Source organism: Myotis myotis, unplaced genomic scaffold (genome assembly GCF_014108235.1).
Source record: "Myotis myotis isolate mMyoMyo1 unplaced genomic scaffold, mMyoMyo1.p scaffold_m19_p_4, whole genome shotgun sequence".
Taxonomy (NCBI): Eukaryota; Metazoa; Chordata; class Mammalia; order Chiroptera; family Vespertilionidae; genus Myotis; species Myotis myotis.
In genome coordinates, this window is record NW_023416346.1 from 128,223,960 (window position 1) to 128,247,499 (window position 23,540).

The 23,540-nt window shown below is 47.6% G+C and overlaps 1 protein-coding gene across 2 annotated transcripts in view; it reads right to left on the reverse strand.

Annotated features, from left to right (window-relative positions):
• FRMPD4 (FERM and PDZ domain containing 4) overlaps positions 1-21,492 on the reverse strand; it is a 494,176-nt gene extending 472,684 nt beyond the window's left edge. For both annotated transcript variants that reach the window (XM_036306035.1, XM_036306034.1), the window contains exon 1: positions 21,373-21,492. In XM_036306035.1, coding sequence (XP_036161928.1) covers positions 21,373-21,413 — 41 coding nt within the window. In that variant the 5' untranslated portion in view covers positions 21,414-21,492. The remainder of the gene's footprint in view (positions 1-21,372) is intronic.
• Between the last annotated feature and the right edge of the window lie 2,048 nt (positions 21,493-23,540).

The window sequence follows — 23,540 nt, forward strand, 5'->3', positions numbered from 1 at the left end:
AGCAAGAATATTAATAGTAATAACGTTAGGCCCAAAGTGTGGGAAACATGGGGCAAAACACGACTCCAGAGAAGGAGAAGGAATAATTGGAATAGTTTATCTTGCTCAAAGTCCTGGGGAAATCTCGTCAACAAATATCGTGAGATCGGGGATATCTCTGTTGCAGGCCACCCACGCACTTGGGAGGTTAGAATCCCTAATTGGAACCTAATGACTCCATTTATCATTTCAAAACCATTTTCTCACAACATCTCTTTCATTTTTACCTGCGCAACAAAAACGTGGCTGCTCTTTCCTCCTTCCACCTTTCACGAAGTGACCTACGGAGGAGCCATCAAACGATGTGACTAGTGCCTGGCCAGGTGGCTCAGCAGTTGAGCGTTGACCTATGAACGATTGGTTGCCTCCTGCACGCACCCCGACCACGGCCAGAGAATCTGCAACCCAGGTACGTGGCCTTGTCTGGAATCGAACCTGGGACCCTTCAGTCCCTGGGCCAACGCTCTATTCACTGAGCCAAACCGGCTAGGGCCAAATTTTACCATTTCCGAACATAAGCAGATCATGTGTTGGGTCAAGAAGGGATCTCCCTGACTGGGAAAGGCCACATTCGCCGCAGGGAAGGGAACACGTGAGGTGTGGAAGTGAAGGAGCCTTCCCAGGATTTCCTGGGACCAAGTCAGGGTGTCTGTAGTGGGCAGTGAACCCCAAAGTACCGCATCACCTCTGTGATTCTCTGTTACAGAGTACCCTTCCCTGGCACTCTTTGCCTTTAGTCTCAAAAGCACTGATTGAAAATGATTAACAGCCTTAGCCGGTGTGGCTCAGTGGACAGAGCGTCAGCCTGCGAACTGAAAGGTCCCAGGTTTAATTCCGGTCAAGGGCACCTGCCAGGGTTGTGGGCTCCATCTCCAGTGGGGGACTTGCAGGAGGCAGCCGATCCACCATGATTCTCTCTCATCATGGATGTTTCAATCTCCTCCCTCTTCCTTCCTTTCTGAAATCAATAAAAATATATTTTTTTAAAAAAAGAAAATAAACAGGGTCCAGACAGCGTAGCTCAGTGGTTGAGCATCAACCTATGAACCAAGAGGTCACGGTTCGATTCCCAGTCAAGGGCACATGCCCGGGTTGTGGGCTCCATCCCCAGTAGCGGGGGGAGGGGGGGTGCAGAGGGGGGGAGGGGTGCAGGAGGCAGCTGATCCATGATTCTCTCTCCTCATCATTGATGTTTCTCTCTCTCTCTCTCTCTCCCTCTCCCTTCCTCTCTGAAATTAATAAAAATATATTTAAGAAATAAAGAAAATGATAAGCAGGAAGCAAGTCATCAAAAAAAGCATCTGCTTAGAGTATCGTCTAGATCAGCCGTGGACAAACTACGGCCCGCGGGCCAGATCCGGCCCGTTTGAAATGAATAAAACTAAAAAAAAAAAAAGACCGTACCCTTTTATGTAATGATGTTTACTTTGAATTGATATTAGTTCACACAAACACTCCATCCATGCTTTTGTTCCGGCCCTCCGGTCCAGTTTAAGAACCCACTGTGGCCCTCGAGTCAAAAAGTTTGCCCACCCCTAGTCTTGATGCAATTCACTATTGCACCCGAGTGGGGAATCTGGTCTACCTACCGCGCCTCACAAAACCACATCAGCTGCAAAGAGAAGGTATGGCAGTCCTTGCAAAGCCTCCACAAGGTTCTTTGTCTTGTTCTTAGAAACCACCAGCAGCTTTCTTGGGCCTGAGACGGCAATGCCCACATGGACCACACAACTCCACCAGATTCCTTCTGTTCCCACCGGGATAAACACCGTTCAGTATGAGAACCCGGTCCGCACCCTAGAGTTAATGAGACATGCCACCGAGAATTCATAAGCAGGCGCTGCAACAATTCTTTCTGGAGGAAAAGAACTAGTTTCACCGGCAATTTCCACAAGGCAGACTTCTTTCTATTCTCTGCCATCGCATGACAGCTACCGCGCTTTGGAGTAGACTGCATGCATTTAATTCAGAAGCAAAATGTGCAAAGGTAGCATAGGCTTAAAAGAAGGATGGGGAACAGCTAATGGGATGCTTGTCCGGAGGGAAGGATCCTGGGAATTTTTGGAATGCCTGAATGCTCTCCTTCCTTCAGGAGAGATAATAATCGCTCTTCTTTCAAAGAGAGGGCAGAACCCACTGTCATTAATACAAATATTGTTGGAAAGGAGATCATTAGTGTTTGATTCCGTAGCTGCGGAAATATAGACACCACCACAAAGAAAATCTTCTTTTTCCTCAGAGATAGTATTGTTGTTTGAAGAGACAGCTCAGGCCCGGCCGGTATGGCTCAGTGGTTGAGCGTTGACCTATGAGCCAGAGGTCACAGTTCGATTCCTGACCAGGGCACATGCCCGGGTTGCGGGCTTGATCGCAGGTGGAGGCGTGCAGGAGGCAGCCGGTCAGTGATTCTCTCTCATCATTGATGTTTCTCTCTCTCTTGCCCTCTCTGAAATCAATAAAAATATATTTAAAAAAAAATAAAAGGCATGTGATGCTGGAAAGCAATGATGACAGCACAGCAAGTGGCACTGGTTTCTGCAGGATCCACAGTGGTTACGTAGGGGCTTGTTCCTTGGGGAAGTGAGTTACTGATCCTCTCTGACCCTCTGTGTCCCCCTCAGCAACATGGGAATAACAACAGCACCTATCCGGCTGGGTTGTGAAGCTGTTGCTGGTTATCCAAGTGCCTGGGACACAGCAATCCCCACACCTCAATCACAGAAGCAGCAGAGGCGACAGCAGTGGCAGGAGGAGGAGAAAGGGAAGGAGGAGGGGGTAGCAGTTGGCAGTATTTCAACCATTAGGTTTGGAGGTAGTCAAATAATTACTAATATAAATAATAAAAAAGTAGATTATTAATTTTAAAGCCGCAGAACTAAGTAACAATGTTATACTAATAAAATTAGCAATGCTCTTATTAAAACTAGTATCAACATTTCTAATAACATCATTGGCGATTAGCAACACTAAAGCACCTGCAATTACCCAGTACTCTGTATTGTACTATAGACCATGGAAATCATTGCACAGTGCATACAAATAATGCAATAGAAAGTGACCTATTTTGTGCTAGAAATGGTCATTTACTGTGGACACAGGGCTATTCTAAAGAGTGTGCTACCCTCCTGCCTTCCTTTCAAAGAAGATAATTGTGTCTTGAAGTGGTTATCAGTAAAAGAGAGAGCAGCCTTCATGTAGAGCAGTGCTTCCTAGCGTGGGGCACACGCCCCACCGGGGGGCAATTTGATTGTTAAGGGGGGCAATTTGAGAATGAGTTATCCACAGCGAATTTTGTGCACTTCTTATGGTTCTGGGGGGCCTCATAGACAGTCTATACACATATATTGTGACATATTTATGCATTTCAGTTCTCTATTATGTTTTGAAACTTTATTTGCTATTTTTCATATCACTTCATATTATTCTTTTTTTTTTTTAACAATGTCTGAGTGATGTCTTCCTCAGGACCCCCACTGTCCTTTTGTTCTTTGATTTTTCTCTTTCATGGAGGCCGTGTTCTTTGGAAGTGTGTTTAGACCAAGTGAATGGCCTTTTAGGCTTCCTCCACGTGACTGCGAGTTCACTTTTTGAAGAATCAGAATTCTATGTCACGGGGCGGGGGGACATCGGGATTTTAGAGGTGCTTAGGGGGGGCGTGGCCAAAAGAAGGTTGGGAACCACTGATGTAGATGAAAGGGAACCAAAGCTGCAGAGAACTCGTTAGAGTTAGGCTTATTGCAGTTGTGCTGATTCAAGGCGGAGAAATCGTTGCTCTAAGAAGATTGGCGAGGATCACACCGAACACGGGAAGAAATGAGCATATTCCTCTAGCAATGACAGGTTCCGCACTGGAGTGCGTTTGCGATGACCTAGAAGCAAGCTACCTGGCTGGAGAATGATGGTGGCCAAAATCATTCCGCAGAAAAATAAACGTATGAGAAGATATCTAGTAATTGGAACTGGACTGCAATGATTGCAGCCCACTTTGTGTCTACCTGTGCCACGCTGGCACAGTAAGTGGCTGTGGCGCTGGTTTTGGCAATGCGCATTTCCATGTGATGCATACATTAGGGAGCGATTTGTGTGCAATACACATTTATTGTCGGCGGATGCAAATTCTGTCCAGGAGAAGCACTATGAACTCAGAAGATTGCATCCAGCTGAAAACTCTGCACAGGAATACACAACATATGTGTGTACACACACACACACACAATCTCCATATCTACAGGTCCTGCAGTTTTGTTTGTTTGTTTGTTGTTGTTAATCCTCACCCGAGGATATTTTTCCATTGATTTTTAGGGAGAGTGGAAGAGAGAGGGAGAGACAGAGAGAAACATTGACGTGAGAGAAACACATGGATTGCTTGCCTCGTGACCAGGGCCTGGGCCAGGGAGGAGCCTGCGACCAAGGTACGTGCCCTTGACCGGAATGGAACCCGGGACTCTGGCGGCAAGGGCAAGGTCCACCAGTTTACAGCACGTGTTAAGTCCCACCCACGCACATCTGCTGCTACACACCACCCTCCTCCCTCTGCAGTAACATACAAGCTACAGTCCTGCCAATGCCCCCTCCACAAGCCAACTTCAGGCTTATCAAGGGAAAGTGACGTGCGTATTGTACACACTTCTTAACCACTCAACTTGTAAAAATTGTGCTAACATTTTTATTGGATTCTTACCTTGTTTATATTGGGCCACTCACAACATTTTTTAAAAAATATATTTTATTGATTTTTTACAGAGAGGAAGGGAGAGGGACAGAGAGCTAGAAACATCGATGAGAGAGAGAAACATTGATCAGCTGCCTCCTGCACACTCCCCACTGGGGATGTGCCTGCAACCAAGGTACTTGCCCTTGGCCGGAATCGAACCCGGGACCTTGAGTCCGCAGGCCAACGCTCTATCCACTGAGCCAAACCGGTTAGGGCCACTCACAACATTTTTGTGTTGTTGTTTTTTTTATCCTCACCTGAAGATATTTTTCCATTGATTTTTAGAGAGAACAGAAGAGAGAGGAAAAGACAGAGAGAAACACATCGACTGGTTGCCTCCTATATGAGCCCTGACCAGGGCCCAGGGCCGGGTAGGAGCCTGCAACCGAGGTAGGTGCCCTTGATCGGAATCGAACCCAGGACCCTTCAGTCCGCAGGCCGATGCTCTAGCCACTGAACCAAACAGGCTAGCGCTGGGCTTGTTCTTAAAGGCTGTCACCATAGAGGAACAAAGCCCCTCTTTGCAGACTCCAGTTAAAAGAAATCAATCTCTGGGCAAACCTCTCCGTGGCTCAGCCTGGCTCAGAGGGCCAGTGATGAGCAACCACTCAGGTGTTTGATGGGTAGCATGGGGCAGGACAAGTACCCACAGGAAGAGAACTAATGTACCAAGAAGAGGAAAGAGCTCCCAGGAGGGGGAAAAAAATCCCACATTCCCAACCCTTGTGTTTTTCGAACACGGGCTGCGATTTATTTGGCAGGGGCGGGAGGTAGCATGAAGCTACTTCAGCCAGCCCAGCCAGGGCTGCAGTCAGCAGGAATGAAAAATGATAAATGATAAAGCAGAACAGAATCCAACTGTATCCAACTCAATCTTATTTTGTGGAACTTCTGTTTGAGTTCCGCGCGCGCGCGCGCGCGTGTGTGTGTGTGTGTGTGTGTGTGTGTGTGTGTGTGTGTGTGTGTGTGTAGTATATGTGTGTGTGGGGTAAACAAATTTCGTACTGAGGGCTTTGGTTTTAAAAACATCAGAATGCTAAAATACTCTCCAGCGTTTCTCAACCTTCCTAATGCTGCGACCCTTTCATACAGTTCCTCATGTTGTGGTGACCCCCAACCATAAAATTATTTTCGTTGCTACTTCCTAACTGTAATGTTGCTACTGTGATGAATCGTCATGTAAATATCTGATATGCAGGATGGATTTTCATTGTTACACATGGAACATAACGAAAGCACAGTGATTCATCACAAAAACAATATGTAATTATGTATGTGTTTTCCGATGGTCTTAGGCGACCCCTGTGAAAGGGTCATTCGACCCCCAAAAGGGTCGCGACCCACAGGTTGAGAACCGCTGCTCTAGACACTCATCAAACAGCAGGTTTGTTTAACATGTAAGAATCTGCACCTACCCATTCAGGGAAATACTTAGTATTATTTCATATCGATTCTCACGCCTTCATTCAATGTGATTATGGCTACAGGTATACATAGAAACAGAGCAGATATTTTCATTATGAATAGTACACCATATTCAATCAATGAGAAAATGGTTAGAAATAAGAAACGCACAATTGTACATTCCTTGTCAATGACAGCCAAACAAAAGTTCCTAATAAACTCATTGGATTTATAAGCACTGAGAAAATTAATTTCAAATTACTTAATTGTTTATAATTATCTTTTGAAACTCACTTGCACTCACACGATTAATACGCTCTTGTTAGAAGTAATTCGCTCCTTACAGAGCAGCGTGGAAGAAGAGACCCTCTCAGCGCGCGGGAACTGCAGGCCTGCAGCCTAGGGAACACGGGAAGCACGTTGCCCACGCGTGGGAGCGCCCGCTCTGAGCTGCTCCCCAACAGGGCAACCGCTACCATCAGCCGGTGAATGAGTCCAAGTAACCTTCCCTTTCTGGAGACCAACCGAGCAAATCTCTGCTCTACAGAGCAGCACTTTTGGCAAGGGGTGGTGGGCTCAACAAAATTTAATACAACCATACAGCCCTGACCGCTTTGGCTCAGTGAATAGAGCGTGGGTCTGCAGACTCAAGGGTCCCAGGTTCGATTCGGGTCAAGGGCATGTACCTTGGTTGCGGGCACATCCCCAGTAGGGGGCGTGCAGGAGGCAGCTGATCGATGTTTCTCTCTCATCGATGTTTCTAACTCTCTATCCCTCTCCCTTCCTATTTGTAAAAAATCAATGAAATATATTTTAAAAAAAATACAACCATACAGTCAGATAATAATGGTTAACAACATTTAACTGGATACAGCTTTTCTTTTCTTTTTTTTTAAAAAAATATGTTTTTATTGACTTCAGAGAGCAAGGGAAAGAGAGACAGAAATATCAATGAAGAGAGAGAATCATGGATCGGCTGCCTCCTGCACGCCCCCTACTGAGGATTGAGCCCACAACCTGGGCCTGTGCCCTGACTGGGAATTGAACCATGACCTCCTGGTTCATAGGTCGATGCTCAACCCCTGAGCTACTCCAGCCAGACTATACGTTAATTTTTAAAAATATATATTTTTATTGATTTCAGAGAGGGAAGGGAGAGGGAGGGACAGAAACATCAATGATGAGAGAGAATCATGGATCGGCTGCTTCCTGCACGCCCCCTTACTAGGGATTGATCCCACAACCCGGGCATGTGCCCTTGACTGGAATTGAACCTGGGACCGTTCAGTCGGTAGGCCGACGCTCTATCCACTGAGCCACACCACCTAGGGATGTAGTGGAGTTTTGACATCCTCTCCCAGGACTTAGATATATACCCTCGTAGGACTGGCCCAGGGCCCACCTCCTGTTCTCTCTCTTCCATCATCTTCAGCCTGCCGCTTTCCCAGTGTGGTTTCCACGCTGCCGTTCCAAGCATCCCACTCACAGCAGAGCAACAAGTGACAAAGGCGAGGCGGTTCATCAGCCTTTTGTTTTGACTCCTTGACTACATGGCGAGTGTGCGTTATTGCATCTTTATGGGCAAGACAGCAAGCACGGCAGAATATAAACATTTACAACGTAATTCCTAGTCAAGTTGTTTAAAATCTATCTGGGAAGAGAAAGAATGGTGCACAGTGGGAACATTGAGAGTGAAGAGAATCCGAAGTGCGAAATGTCCATGTATGCACCATATCAAAAACGCAAAAAGATAAACATATTTAGATATTTAAACCTGGATCCACGTATCCATTTGTAATCTTCCCATCAAGGATCACTGCGTGACATTTGATGACATGGGACAGGGGTTGGCAAACCTCCTGGGGGGGCAGATATTTTACGTTTGTGGGTCACCTGGACTCTGTAGCAACTACTCAACCCTCCCCTTTGTACAGAGAAAGGAGTCACAGACAATACACAATGGGTGTGGCTGTGCCAATAAAACTTTATCTATACAGACTGACATTTGAATTTCATATTATTTTCATGTGTCGTGAAATATTACTCTTTGGATTTGGGGGACCGATATAAAAATGGAAAGGTCGCTCTGGAGAAACACAGGCAACGGGTTGGAAGTGGCCCACAGGCCGCAGTGAGCCAACTCCTGCTCCCTGACCTATGACACGGGGAAAACTTTGATAGGACCTCAAGGTCAGCAGTGAAACTCTGAATTATGCCCTGTATTATTTGATGCATGAATCTTCTTGTGCTCAGATGGTTTTAAAAATAGTAACATAGCCCTAGCCCAGTGGTCGGCAAACTGCGGCTCGCGAGCCACATGCGGCTCTTTGGCCCCTGGAGTGTGGCTCTTCCACAAAATACCACGTGCGGGCGCGCACAGACAGTGCGATTGAAACTTTGTGGCCCATACGCAGAAGTCAGTATTTTGTGCAAGAGCCACACTCAAGGGGCCAAAGAGCCACATGTGGCTCGCCAGCCGCAGTTTGCCGACCACTGCCCTAGCCGGTTTGACTCAGTGGATAGAGTGATGGCCTGAGGACTGAAAGGTCCCGGGTTCAATTCCCGGTCAGGGCACATACTCAGGTTGCCAGCTTGATCCCCAGTGTGGGACGTACAGGAGGCAGCCAATCAATGGTTCTCATCATTGATGTTTCTCTCTCTCTCCCCCTCTCCCTTCCTCTCAGAAATCAACAAAAATATATTTTTAAAAACTATTAACATACAGTCCAGCTGGAGTAGTTCAGTGGTTGAGCATTGACCTATGAACCAGGAGGTCAAGGTTCGATTCCTGGTCGGTGCATATGCCCAGGTTGGGGGCTTGATCCCTAGTGTGGGGCACCGGGGGGCAGCCAATAGATGATTCTTTCTCATCATTGAAGTTTCTCTCTCTCTCTCTCTCTCTCTCTCAAATCAATAAAATATATTTTAAAAATGTTAACATATTCCTGTAAGAGCTAGACTACTTGATTAACCACATCACTACCGTCCGGATAATGGAAGTCCGTGGAGTCACACAGCCCACATCAGCACCAGAGTGAGACAGCATAAGGATTAACCAACTAGTGGGGACGGATTAGGCACATTTTTACCTGCTACGCACGTTTTATCAACTTAGTTAAATAGCACTCTATTCTTCAGCCTGTCAGCATGAGCTCAACCGGAAGGCTGAATTATGGACTGATGGCATCAGAATCCAATTACAGTCCCGAGGTAGCATCCATCAGTGTATCTCCAGAACGCGGTTCTCAAAGAAAACCAAGCTGTTCCCTTCAACGAATGGAAACTTACCAGAGGATAAGACTTTTGGGATTGCTGCCAGAAATTAATAAAATGTAAGCTTAGAAAACTTGTATGCATTTGTTTGGGGGGGGAGGGGGAACTAGAGAAAACTATTTTTTTCTGTTTATGTTCCTATTAGAGAAAGCCTGATGCAGATAGAAAAACTAAGGGGTGTCCGGCCGCAGTGGCTCAGTGGTTGAGCGTCGACTAATGAACCAGGAGGCCAGGGTTCCATTCGGCGATATCAGCAGTTCTCAACCTGTGGGTCGCGACCCCTTTGGGGGTCGAACGACCCTTTCACAGGGGTCACCTAAGACCATCGGAAAACACATAGATAATTACATATTGTTTTTGTGATGAATCACTAGGCTTTCATGATGTTCCATTTGTAACAATGAAATTGGGGGTCACCACAACATGAGGAGCTGTATGAAAGGGTCGCGGCATTAGGAAGGTTGAGAACCACTGGTCTATATCATTGCAAGGGGTGAGCCTTTGTTCTTTATTTTTTACGGCTGTGTAGTGTTTCATGTTATTTTCACCTCAGTTCTCATTGAAGCGCGCCTTAAAATTTACTAATTCTACGCTAACATGACGAAAGTTTAGAAATAGAATTCAATTTAGCGGGACTATCACGTAAATTTCCCATTACAGGGTCGGAGGTCACCATGGTTTGAGGTGGTAAAAATCCACCTGACGTTCCCACACCACCCTTCCAGCTTTGCCATCACCAGCTGCTTGGAGTCTGGTCCTGTGATTGACTTCCATGACTTCTAGCTCCTTCTTTGAGGAGCTAGAATGCCCACAGTTTGGGCATAAAATTTAAATAGCATTTTCATGGCATCTCAAACTACCTTCTGACTAATGAGTTTTGAAATCCTCAGTATGCTATGATTGTCATTAAAAAATGTGCCCATGAAACCAAAAGACTTCCTTGTAAAGACAGTCATCGCATCATTATTCAGTGCAAAACAATGGAAATGACCTAAATGTTAATTACGTAGGAAGTCCTTCAGTAAACTGTGGTAAATGCAGCTGTTTATTTTATATTTCTAAAGAATTTTTAACAATGCAGGAACACAATGATTTGTAAAAATTGAAGCATAGAATTGTGTGTCTATGATATTAAGTATGCAAAATGGAAAGATTACAGAAAATAGAGAGACAGCAGAGATTATATCTGGCTGGTAGAAGTTCTAATATTTATATATAATTTCCTTCATACATTGTATATTCTCAAAACATTTTGCAATCAACTTATCTTACTTTTATAGTCAGAACACACATGTTAAAAACCTGTTGATATTGTTATATGGACCCCTGAATTAATGTGGGTATCCTATCACTTTCCTGAAATTCAAATCTATTTATTAATAGTTAATATATTCCTAGGCTTCAAAAATCAAAATAAAATAAAATATAAAGTGAGGATGGGGGCCCACAAATACGCTCTATCTACCCGGTCCCTCTCAACACATAACCACCTGTACTCCCACTTTCTAGCCTTAAACACTGCCGTTTGATTTGTTACACTTCCAGTCATTACTATGTAAACACAAGACTATATATATAACCTCCCTTTCTATTGAAACAGTTGTGTATCTTACTATTTCACTTTAAAATATATATTCTTGGGGACCCTTTCCCCCTCCCCATGTGGGAGTCCATTCTGTGGGACTCTTTCCCTCTCCCCATGTGGGAGTCTGTACTTGTTCTTCAATAAATCTCCACCTTTGCTATACCAATATATATATCTTCTACATCACCTCATAGAGCATTTCCTTTTTCTTTCCCCCCACAGCTGTACTGTATTTCATGTTAATTTTTAAAGCAAAATTTGCATGGACCCATTTCTTAAAATTTGCTCCTTCAGCGTGCTATTTTAGAAGAGCAATATAAAAACGAACTCTAGGGCAAGTCTGTGCACTTTAGCAAGACAATATCTTTCACTTAGTATAGTGAGTATTCTACTCTCTAGGGTTTTTTGTTTTGTTTTGTTTTTGTTCATCCTCATCCAAGGATATTTGTCCATTGATTTTTAGATAAAGTGGAAGGGAGGGGGAGAGACAGAGAAACATTGATGTGAGAGAGACACATCAATTGGTTGTCTCCTGAGCATGCCCCAACCAGGGCCAGGGATTAAACTGGCAACCTAGGTACTTGCCCTTTAGTTCATTTCCTTTTCCCAGTATACTGTGTGTAAGATATCCTGACCATGGGCTCTTTAATAACACATTGAAGTACACACATAGTTAAGTATGTTAGAAAGGTTATCTACAATCCTCTCCTGGCAGTAGAAAAACAATGTGCATAATCAGAGAGAACTGGGCTTTTCAGGGCTAGAAGGAAAGGAAAGAAATGTGAAGCTGGGAGGATCTGGGCCAATGCAGGGCTGGGTCCTAGGTGGCAGGGGTAGGCAGTCCAATGGGCACAACCACAAGCACTGGCAGGAGATCCTATAGTTCAGGAGCAGTCCAAGCTGTTCAATGGAGTACAGAAGCAAGCCAATGTGTGATCATCAATACCTGCCACGTGCATTGCTGTGTGGTGTCACTCAGATTCATTCACAATTCATCAATAGTCAACATCTACTCTGAACCAAGGAGGTTTAATGTAACAGGGGGGTTGCCCTCACAGAGCTCATAAATGAGACACAATCCCAAACTGGACTCAACCTTAATGCAACATGTAGCAGTCCACGATGGCCACAATAATGCCACGTAACAAACCGCCCCCCAGCTCAGCGTCACCCCGCAACGAGCATGTGTTTCCATGCTGCAGGTTCGCAGGTTGATGCTGTGCTGTGTGAATCTAGCTTTGGTACCAGCAGGCTAACCCAGGCGGCTCTTCATATATAATAGTGTTAGAAACAAACAAACAAGAAATGCACACCACCTCTCCAGGCCTCTACCCAATCTGATCCTCTCTGAGTCATACCCACATTCTGTTGGCCAAAGCAGGAGGAAGTGTAATGTCACATTGAAAAGGCATGGATTCAGGGACGGTTTATGAATTGGGGGGGAAAGCACACTCTACCACATGGTGAATAAATGCGGTGACAAATGTAGGGCACGCGACACCCAGCAGACTGGGGACACAGCTGGACTGACTTTCCCAGCCTCGCTCGCTACTAGTTGTGGCCAGGGTGCTGGTTAATGGAGCATGAGTAGAACGACGCACTTCGGTTCCAGTGATGAGCCTTCCGAGACTCCCACCCTAACATCCCCATTCCTTTGCCCTCATCTGTCCGCTGAAGGTGAAGGGCAGCACAGCTTTGAATCTCATTTCGCAGGTAAGAGTGCCCTCATCTTCCAGGTACTCAACAAAGCGCCCTCCATCAGGAATGCCGGGGGAAGGGCTCCAAGTAAGCAAGAAATGAGCCACCATGAATCAAGGGGGTAATGTGCTAAAGCAGTGACATTATCTTTAACAGGAGATGATAGTGGGGCTACTGAACCCAGGATTGGGGAGTTGGAGAAGGCTCCATGGATCAAGCTTAGGTTACATATTGAAACATGAAAGACAAACAGTATTTTTCCAGGTAAAAAGGGGGCAAGAGAAAGATTGTTCCAGACGAAATGAAGACTATGGGTAAAAAGGCTCAGAGGTGTGACACGACTACAGTATTGAACTCTGCAAAAGCAGCCAGACAATGCATAAACAAATGAGCATGGCTGTGTTTCGATACAACTTTATTTAAAAAAACTAGTAGTAGAGCCTGGCTGGTGTGGCTCAGTGGTTGAGCATCCTCCCATGAACCAGGCAGGAGGTCAAGGTTCGATTCCCAGTCAGGGCACTTGTGCGGGTTGTGGGCTCCATCCCCAGTAGGGGGTGTGCAGGAGGCAGCCGATCAATGATTCTCTCTTATCATTGATGTTTCTATCTCTCTCTACCTCTCCCTTCCTCTCTGAAATCAATAAAAATATATTTTTTAAAAAACACAACAAACAACTGCAATGGCGCGATGACAGACCCCCATAAAGAACAGTCTCGAATGAGCCAGATGGTTTCAGGCTCTCCAGTCTTCGGCCAGTTAAACATTGTATACTGTATACAGCGATACAAATAATGCCACTTAAATACTGTATAGAAATACACTCTTTCCTACATTCACTGGGCGAAGTTCACATTAATTTTAAGCACACTGGCCTACTGTTTGCTTTAATGCTCTTCTCTGTCAGATAATTATCATGTTCTTATTTTCAAATTAAGCAAATCTCACAGAATTTATGAAATATCTGAAAAACAACCAAGATGAAAATGAAAACCCAATAGTAAATTATAATTGTAGGGCAATTGCTTTTCCTTTTCAGACTTGAGAAACGTTTCTTTCAGAAAAATGATAGTATTTTCCTATCATTCATAAAGGACTTCCTCAAATGAAAGCTTGCTTACATTTTAAAAACCCATTAGCGCATAATCATAATTTTCCTTGAGCTAGTAGCGGTAAAACACAGATTTCTTAGAAGTCCAAGTTGATTACTTTTAACCAGCCACTATAGAAAAAAAAAAAATCATGCTTCGAATGTCCAAACAGAATAAAAGTTTATTCTCTGAGATCCAGCCCAAAAGCAGGCCATTTACTTTGAACTTGTGTAGCCCTTACCATTCCTGAGTTACTGATCACGGTCATTGTTCAGCGAAACAAATAATGACCATTTATCCACAAGAAGAATCGAAATGGCTTGTTTATGACTCGGCCCACTATTTAGTACAGAGTATCTATCGTATGCCAAGTGCTGCAAACCATACTCGAAAATATATTTCTACAAGAAGAGTGCAGGCAGGAAACCCTTCTCATCTCCTTGCCAGGAAAAAATAGGAATGCTAACTTTGTTATCTAAAACGAAGGCTTAGATTTCTTCAAGATAATTTTCACAGCTTAACTACATAATGACCTAAATTGCTCAGAAGGGAGGCGGCATTCCTGCCCTAGGTCTTTGCTGGAGAAACTAAAGGTGGTGTAGAGTTTTTCTTGCCTTGGCTCTCAATCGAACCCTACAAAAGTTGGGCTCACCTCTACTCCAAATGAAGACAGCCCCCCTACAGCCCTGTGCCCACAACGAAATGCACTTAGCTAATTTTCTTTCCATTGGGAAAAAGATGAGCGAAGGTCATCAGCCACGAGGACCAGGAGGCTCAAGTGTACCGTAAGGAAATACCCAGCACTCTTCTGTGGGTGTATCAGCTCCCCGCACACGTCGGCTGAGGCTCTGCAAGTACAATTGCCAATTCTCTTTCCATCCATGTTGTCAGCTGGGAGGTTAAAGGCCTATAGAAGGCAAGCGTCACTCTGACAAGTCGCTCTTTAGCCGAAAGAAAGGATTCTGCTTTAGTGACCGAAAACCAAACATGCAAAATTGTCCCCAGCGCAACAAATGCAGCAGGACAATAGGGTCCCTCCTAATGGCCAGCGTCCCAAAGTTCAAGAAATGATTTGAGGTCAGAAGTTTAAGTAAAGATAAGGTCTATGTCAGTGGTCGGCAAACTCATGAGTCAACAGAGCCAAATATCAACAGTGCAACGACTGAAATTTCTTTTGAGAGCCAGATTTTTTAAACTTAAACTATATAGGTAGGTACATGGTTATTAACTTCATTAGGGTACTCCTAAGGCTTAGGAAGAGCCACACCCAAGGGGCCAAAGAGCCGCATGTGGCTCGCGAGCCGCAGTTTGCCGACCACGGGTCTATGTGAATTGTGAATGTACGCCGGTGAATTGATGTATTTCATATGCTAAATTTGCCCAGCCAGAACGGCTCAGTGGTTGAGTGTCAACCTATGAACCAGGAGATCACGGTTCGATTCCTAGTCAGGGCTGCGGGCTTGATCCCCGGTATGGGGCATGCAGGGGGCAGCCGATCAATGATTCCCCCTCATCATGAATGTTTCTATTCCTCTCTCCCTCTCCCTTCCTCTCTGAAATCAATAATAAAGATATATTCGTTAAATGCTAAATGTGACCTATGTTGACAAGGTTTTTCTCCATAACTAAACTCTAGCCAGGCTCCCCCTGAGCCCTTTCTTGTATCAACCTTATAGGCCTCAACCTTGGCCTAAAAAGACTTGATCCGACACCTAGTTTCATTTTTTAAAACATATTTTTTAATTGCCTGGCCAGTGTGGCTCAATGGTTGAGCATCAACCCAGGAACCAGCAGGTCATGGTTCGATTCGGCTTGATCCCCAGTAGAGGGGCGTGGAGATGGGCAGTCAGTCGATGCTTCTCATCATTGATGTGTTTATTTCTCCCTCCCTCTCCCTTCCTCTCTGAAATCAGTAAGAAAACATTTTTTTTAAAGTTTATTGATTTTTAGAGAGACAGGAGGGGAGAGGGAGAGAGAGAAACATCGATGTGAGAGCACAAGATCAATTGTCTGCCTCCTGCATTTCTCCTACCGGGAATGGAGCCCCCAGCCCAGGCAACCATCCCACAACTAGGCCCTGTGCCCTGAAATGGCAATCTGAACCACACTGGCAGGCAACACTTACTTGCTAACAGCCATATCCCTAGGATGACACCAGCCCCCTTAAGTGCTCGCCTGAGACAATTCAAGGCTGCCAGGGGCCTTGACTGTTGGTTCCAGCCAACTCCTAAAGATCGGGCCTATCTCCCAGCCTCTGTGGGAGGGAGGAGCCTAACCGGTGAGTGGCAGTTAGCAAACTCTGATGGGTTCCAGGTGCACCAAGCCCACCTGTCTCACTGTTTGTAATTACTCACTTCCCTGCCTCAGCTGAGACCCCAGCTCTCTATGTCCCCATTTTCCCTTTATTTATTTGTTATTATTTTCTTTTTGTTCTTTTGTTAATCCTCACCGGAGGATATTTTTCCATTGATTTTTTAGGGAGAGTGGAAGGGAGGAGGAGGAACAGAAACATCGATGTGAGAGAAACACATCGATTTGGTTGCGTCCTGCACGAGTTCCCAACCAGAGTCCGGGCTGGGAAGGAGCCTGCAACCGAAGTATGTGCCCTTAACCAGAGTCGAACCTAGGACCTTTTGGTCTGCAGGCCGGTGCTCTATCCACTGAGCCAAACCGGCTAGGGCTCTATTTTCCCTTTAAAATGCCTAGTCACCTCTGCACCAATGAACGTTGTGCTGCTTGCACAATGGCCTCTTTTCCCTACTGCGATAGTAGATCACTGATTCAAATCTGTCCTTACCACTTTAACTAGCGTCTGGGTTTGCTGATCTTTGTGTGTTTGGTTCTACTTGTGCCCACACACATGTGCTGATTACGTAAAGAAGAGAAAACAGGCAAAGGCGTTGTTTAACCCAGGGGTCGGCAAACTGTTTCTGCAAAGAACAGATAGCATGTCAGGCTGTGAGGGCCATGAGGTCTCTGTGGCATCCATTCAACTTGGCTCTCATGGAGCAAAGGGAGCCACAGACCACTCTCAGAGGCATGAGCGTACCATGCGCCCGTAAACCTCTATGGACACTGACCTGTGGATTCCATATTATATTTGTTTTAACTTTTTTGAACCATTTACAAATTTACACAAAATAAAATTTAAACCATTCTTAGCTCAGTAAGCCAGATTGGGGCCATTGGCCATAGTTTGCCAACCTCTGGTTTGACCTATTTAGAAATGTCTTTCCTTTCTATGACTAGCTTTCAAAGTTCAAGATCATTTGATGCTAAGATTGGTAGATTTCAGGACTGTATTTCTCAACAAGTCAAGAGTTGCTCTCAATTTTCTCATTGAGCCAAGTATGAAATCAGTGATTTTTTAAAAAATATATTTTTATTGATTTCAGAGAGGAAGGGAGAGGGAGAGACAGAAACAGCAATGATGAGAGACAATCATTGATTGGCTGCCTCTTGCATGCCCCCTACTGGGGATCGAGCCTGCAACCCCGGGCATGTGTCCTTGACCAGAATAAAACCTGGGACCCTTCAGTACGCAGGCCAACTCTCTATCCACTGAGCCACACCAGTTAGCGCAAAATTAGTGATTTATAAGTCCATTCCTTAAAGATAATTTTCTATTTCACCAATAATGTATATTTTCTCGCAGCTAAACTTCCATGGCAAACTCCAAATGGAATAGTAAAGTAATCAAGTTGACCTCTCCCTCTCTCTTTCTCTTTCCTTCCCTCCCTCCCCCCTCTCTCTATAAAGAGAGAATGAATAGCTGGAAGATCCATAAATAGAAAGTTAGAATTTCCAGGTTATGCTTTTAAAGTATAAGTCAGTTTCACTGCAGCTGAAATCTCTATCAATGCTGAGAGCAAGAAGTTGAAATTCACTTGAGAGAGACAGAGAAAGAGATAGAGAGACACAGAGACAGAGAGACACAGAGAGAAAGTGGGAGAGGTGCTTAAATGGTACAGAGCCTGTGTAAGAAATCTCGCCCCTGAAACTGCTAGCGACTAGACTCGCACAGCTGAAACCAGCCATCCCGGGCAAGTAGAGTTAAATATTCCTAAAACAGAAATTTGGTTCTGTTATGAAAGTGTTCATCATTTCCCCTCCTGACAGCCAGGAAAATCAGCGGGATTCAGAAAGGGCTCCGGATGAGCCAGTAGCATGGTTCCTGAAATTCAAATGCAGAGTCTCAGGGAGTTCGCACTGCCTGTCTCCAGAGCCCACTGCCATCAGTGAGGCGAAGGCAATGACTCGGGTAAAAGGGGAGATGGGCAAGTCTGACCTTGCGCGCTGCTTCTTGAACTTGCCCTGTGCCTGGGAAATATGGAATTCTGAACAAGCTAAAGGTAAAAACATAGTTTTGTGGTCTCTGAATAGATTTTACATACAGATTTGAGGAAACTAATATAATAAATACAGATATCATTTTATTCCTCCGCAAATGCAGGATACTTGTAACTAAATTAGCACTTTGTTATTACAGATGTTAGCCGACTGCTATACACCACAGAATAACCCATAAAACTACAAGGCGGGGTAATGTACTAGTAAAGCAAGTCCCAAATCTACCTATTACTGCAAGAAGTGATCTTCATGTTAATAATTGGGAGCCCGTCATCTAGAAGTGTTTGGCTTTTTGCTTCAAGAAAAGAAATGAAATCCTGCTATTCGATCCGCAGGCACACTGCTAAGTTTAATAACACCCCAGGAGTTTTGGGTTGCACATCACTTCCCTTCGGCGAAGGGGCATAATCATATGTCTTTCCACCAAGTTGGAGGCTTCTATAAACACTTCAAAGCCTGCATCTGCTTGACAAACAAAATAGTCGATACAAAGAACAGTCCCAATCAACATATCTGCCTATTTGAATACTATTAGGGGTTGATAAACCAATCATCTGTGATGCTCTCATCTACAAGGATGGCAAGTGATATATAACTGTTACCAAGGAAACAATGCAGTAAGATGACATGTAAACTATCAAGCAGTTGAATAAGAAGATTAAAAGAACAAGAAATAAACATCTCCCGATAGATTCCTGACACATTGCGCCACCCACGATGAATGCACTCAAGGGTCACAACACAAGAAGATGATGTAACAGGGTCCCAATGTTTGGCAGCATTTTTTAAAATGAGGCTCATCAGTCAGGACTGGGTTCTTGAGGGGGGATCTGAATTCCAAATTTTCCCACGATTCAAAGGGCATCAATTCTGGGAATCCGTGGTCAAATGTAGATCCTTTTAAAAGTTAGAATATGCGGCTTATTCCTTCCAGTGTGGATTAATATGTTCTTGCAATTCTCTGCCATTACCACCCTCTTTCCTCACAGACAGGACATTTAGCAAATACCAGGTATGCTTTCTACAGCAAACGCTGTCTGAATTAACACTTAGAAACTCAAGTTCTGGGGACTCACAGGCAAGGTTAGGGCCTGGGAGAGCTATGTGCGCTCATCTCTAAGCCCAGGGAATTTTAAACACTCCAGTAACGACGTGGATCAAAGCTAAATCCTTTAGAAAGATTATCCATTCTGAAATCAGGAAAATCTGGCCGTGTAAGCACTTTCCTACTTCACCTTTGAGAAAAGAACTTCATTTCTGCAACAGCGTTTAAAACTCACACACAAGGCTATGCGGTCAAGGGCTGGAGCCAGCAGCTGCCACATGTGTTCCTGCATGCTGGTGACCCTCTAGTTCAGCTCGGGGCCCATTGAAAGGAATACACTTATGGCAGGACGATTCCTTCCAGGGCACAGGAGCTCGGAGCCTGAGCAGCGTGTCTCGCTTTAGAATCAACACTCCCTCGCAGCCCGGTTAAGGACAGAAAGCGACATTCACACTCATTTACTAAATTTCAACCTCTCTTTAAGGAAACCGACAGCCTGGCTGGGGTTTTGCAAAAACTCAGAGTCAGTAAAACGAGTCGGAAGCAGCTGGGCACCGACACACAGCCATGCCCTCTCCCAGGCTCCAGAGTTTAAGGACTGGATCTAGGCTCCGGATGTTTTGTGCATCTTAGTGTGTTTGTCCGTGGGGGCCACCGAACTCGAACTTGATTACTTTGCAATATACTATTGGTTGGACTTCTCCTTCCACGGCAGCCCTGTCTGTCACACTGATGGCACCGGGCAACCGCTAAACTGTGGCTCCCCTGGCCCACGAGCTGACAGCTGCTTATCCAGGAGAAGTGGGCAGCGGCATGCACAAAGTGAACAGAGGTGGGAAGCCACGGGCCCCTGTGACATGGCCTGGACATGCGTGTCTTCTGATCTGCAGGGCAACAGCTCCTCATGGGCTGCTCCAAGACCCACTGTTTCCACACCAAGTGTATACCTCGCCTCCCCCCAGGCTAACTTACACCAGGGCCCTTCCCCTTGTGACAGGAAGACCGTCTGACCCCTGTGAGCAGAGAGGGAAGGCGGAGACGGGCAAGAATCCATAAAGACCTGTGGACGTCGGGGCCAGGCACCTGTGAGTGGCAGCGAGCGAGCGGAATGTTTCCGAGAAGGCCCAAGGGTCATTAGTGAGGCAAGTGAACATGCATTTCTCACTCGGGCTAGCTGAGCCTGCTCATTCTCGCCTGATGCAGTGACCACCAAGGAAGGGGAGGAAACCTCAAGTTATCCTTTCCCTGCAAGCAAGTCTAAGCCCGGCCCTAGGAAACCCCTGCGGCCTCGATCCTGAGGCTGCGGCCGGGACTGCTACAGAGTCCCAGGGGCGAAGGCCAGCGCCTGGGGGCACCTGGGCACAGAAGGTGGGCAGGGTCTTCTAGGACTGTCAGCCTCGTCCCACCTGGTGAGCACCATACAAGCACAGACCCCCCCATCCTGAGTTTCAAGGAAGCCCGACTTCGGAAGCTAAGCGGGGCAGAAGACAGCTCTGCCCCTGTCACACGAGGTGGCCGAAATGTAGACACGTCTCCTCCCTCTAGCCCCGCCAGAGACATCTGCCCCAAGTGCCGACTCTTCTTGCGTTTCAACAACATAGAAGCACATCTCGCCATCTTTCAAGGCTTCGGACTCCACCGTGACCCCAAGAAAGGCTAAAAGGTCTTTGTCTGCTATCTCCTTGACTTCAGCATGTCGGTCACTGCAGGGGACAGCTGGTCAACCCGCCAGCTGAGTTCGCTGGGGGGGGTGGGGGGGTCTGATTTCGTGCTAGGGGAAGGGGCCACTTGGGGTCCCCCGCTGCCTGGCAAGACCCAAGCCCGAGGGACTCCTGGCTGTGCCTGGCAGCAGCGATGACAACCCAACCACCTTCTCTTCGCCCCGGAGCAGCCCCGGACCCCCAGCGCCACGGGCTCTCCGGGGGGCACACATACTGCTGCGGGGTGCTCCGGGGCGTGCGTGTCTCTGTGTGCGGTCCGCACCCGCGGCCCCAGCAGCCCCAGCCGCCGGTCGGCATGAAGTTGGACGCAGCAGCCCCCGGCCACCTGGTTGGGGTCCGACCCCCAGCCCCGCTGCTCTCCCCAGCTTTTGCTCCCCCTACCGCCCCCCCCCCCACCCCCGGCTAAGAGAGCACCAAGTGGCCCGCGGAGGCGGAGGACCCGGCGCAGCCCCTACCTCGAGAGCTTGGCGATCTTCACGAAGCTGAAGACATCCATGCAGGCGGCCGGGGACCCCGAGCGCCGCGGCTCCGACGCCCCGTCTCAGGCCCGCACCCGCAGCCTCCGCAGCCCCATGGCCGGCGGGACCTCGGCGCGCCCCGGGGCTGGAGCGGCGTCGGCGGCGGGGGGCGGGGGGTGGCGGCGGCCGGGCGAGGCTGCACCTGGAGGCGGTGGCTGCTACCCCCCTCCGGCCGCGAGCGGCGTGTGCAGCCCCGAGCAGGACCGCGGATGGGCGCCCGCGCAGGGCCAACTCAATTGGGAGAGGGGCGGGAGGGCGGCGAGCGCCCCAGCCGGGGTGGGGGGAGAGGCGGGGAGGGGGGGAGGGTGGATCGCTCGACGTCTAGCCAGGCCGGGGCCGAGAGGGGCGCTGTGCCTGCTCCCCCGCCCGCCGGCCGGCCCGGCTGCCCCGCGCGCTGAGGAGCGCAGCCTGAGCCGGGAGCCGGCCACCCAGCCGGGCGCACACAGGCGCACCCCTCCCGGCACTGCAGCTGCCGCCCGGCTCCGCTCCCCGCCCCCAGCCCCGCGGAGGGGGTGACGGGCTGTGGCTCTCCTGCCGCCCGCGGTGGGCGCCTCCCGATCGGAGAGGGGATCTCGCGGTCGCGGGCACCCCCACCCTCCCCAAAGCCAAGGAGAGAGCCAGCGAGCGAGCGACCGCGGGTGGCGCGAAGCCTTAGCCGGTTTTCAGCAACAGAACTAGCGATCGGAACGGGCAGGGCGGGCCGGGGCTGGGTGGCCGGTCGGGGGGACGTGGAGGGAGATGCCCGGCGCCGTGGGCTCGAATGGGAGAGCGTGGAGTTCCCACCGTCCCCCCAGAACCGCCGGAGCGAGACGTGCCAGCTGGGCTGGCCGGGAATGGGTGCCTTTGGACCGCAGCGCCGGGGAGCGTCGGAGAAATGAGAAAATAAGATGGGGAGGCATCGGCGGGTGTGGGGGGGCACACACAGCTGCTTCTTACTAGAGGGGTACAGAGACGGGGGTCCTGGGAGCCACTGGCACGGCGGCGAATTGGCACGGGGTTGGGGATGGGAAGGAGAAGGGATGACATGGGGAGCTGGCAGGCAGCGCCGGCGGCTTTCTCAAATCCATCAGCGGGTGAGGAAGGGGAAAAACAAACCCTTGCTCCCAAAACAAAACCAGACCAGAAATACTCACCTCAGGCAGAGTAAACTCCAAGTTGCAGCCATGGAGAACTCCTCGCCTCGTCCTTTACATAATTATCTCGGATAATCACCCCTCTTCGCGAACTCAGCCTGTCTCCCCCGGCGCAGGCTTCTCCGGCCCCTTTTTCTTGTTCTTTCTCTTGGAGTCTCAAGGCCTCTTGTCCAAAATCCTTGCAAACCTCTCCCCAGACTCCCTGAAGGTCAGATGGCCGCACAAAGTGTGTGTTCGGCCCCCCCACCTCCAGCAGCCAGGCCCCGCGGGGATGCCGCCCCCGAAATGTTGGAGGATCTGGCCTGTGCGCTGCTGGCTCTCAGAGGGATGGGGGAAAAGGAAATGGGTTGAAAGTTCTCAGACTCCTGCTCCGGATCCTGATCCGCCGCTGCATTTCAAGTCTTCGGTATTCCAGCCCACCACTGCCACTTTTTTTTAAGGGCATTTCTGTCAACAATGAAACATAAAATCGGTGGCCATCCGAAAAATCTAAATGATTTGAAACTCGGGCATTCAGATGGCATTATTTGAAAAATCAACAGAATCCATTTTCCTTTAGCTTCTTAAAGACAGACGAGTTCAATTGCACGAACTCATGATTACACGGGGCGAGAGGGACCTTGGCTTTTGAACCCCCTGTCGTTGGTGGAAAAATAATTATAGTTGGGTCTGCACTGCGCCTTTGTTTTCAAGCACTTTGCATTTGAGTCTCATAGCAACCCTGTCATATAAAGTAAGGCAACATGGTTAAAAAAGAACATTCTTTTCTTTTTATGCCACAGTCTATTCTCGATGGGCTAGATAAAGAGATGCATTTTAAACACGGGTCAGATACAGTTCCTTGTCCTATCCAAACTCTGCACAAGCTCTCCATTCTCTTTGAACCTGAACCTGACCTCCTCCTCCTCCCATGGCCAACAAGGCCCTAGATGCCTGGCCCTTGGTCTCCCTGACCTCATCTGTTACTCTCCC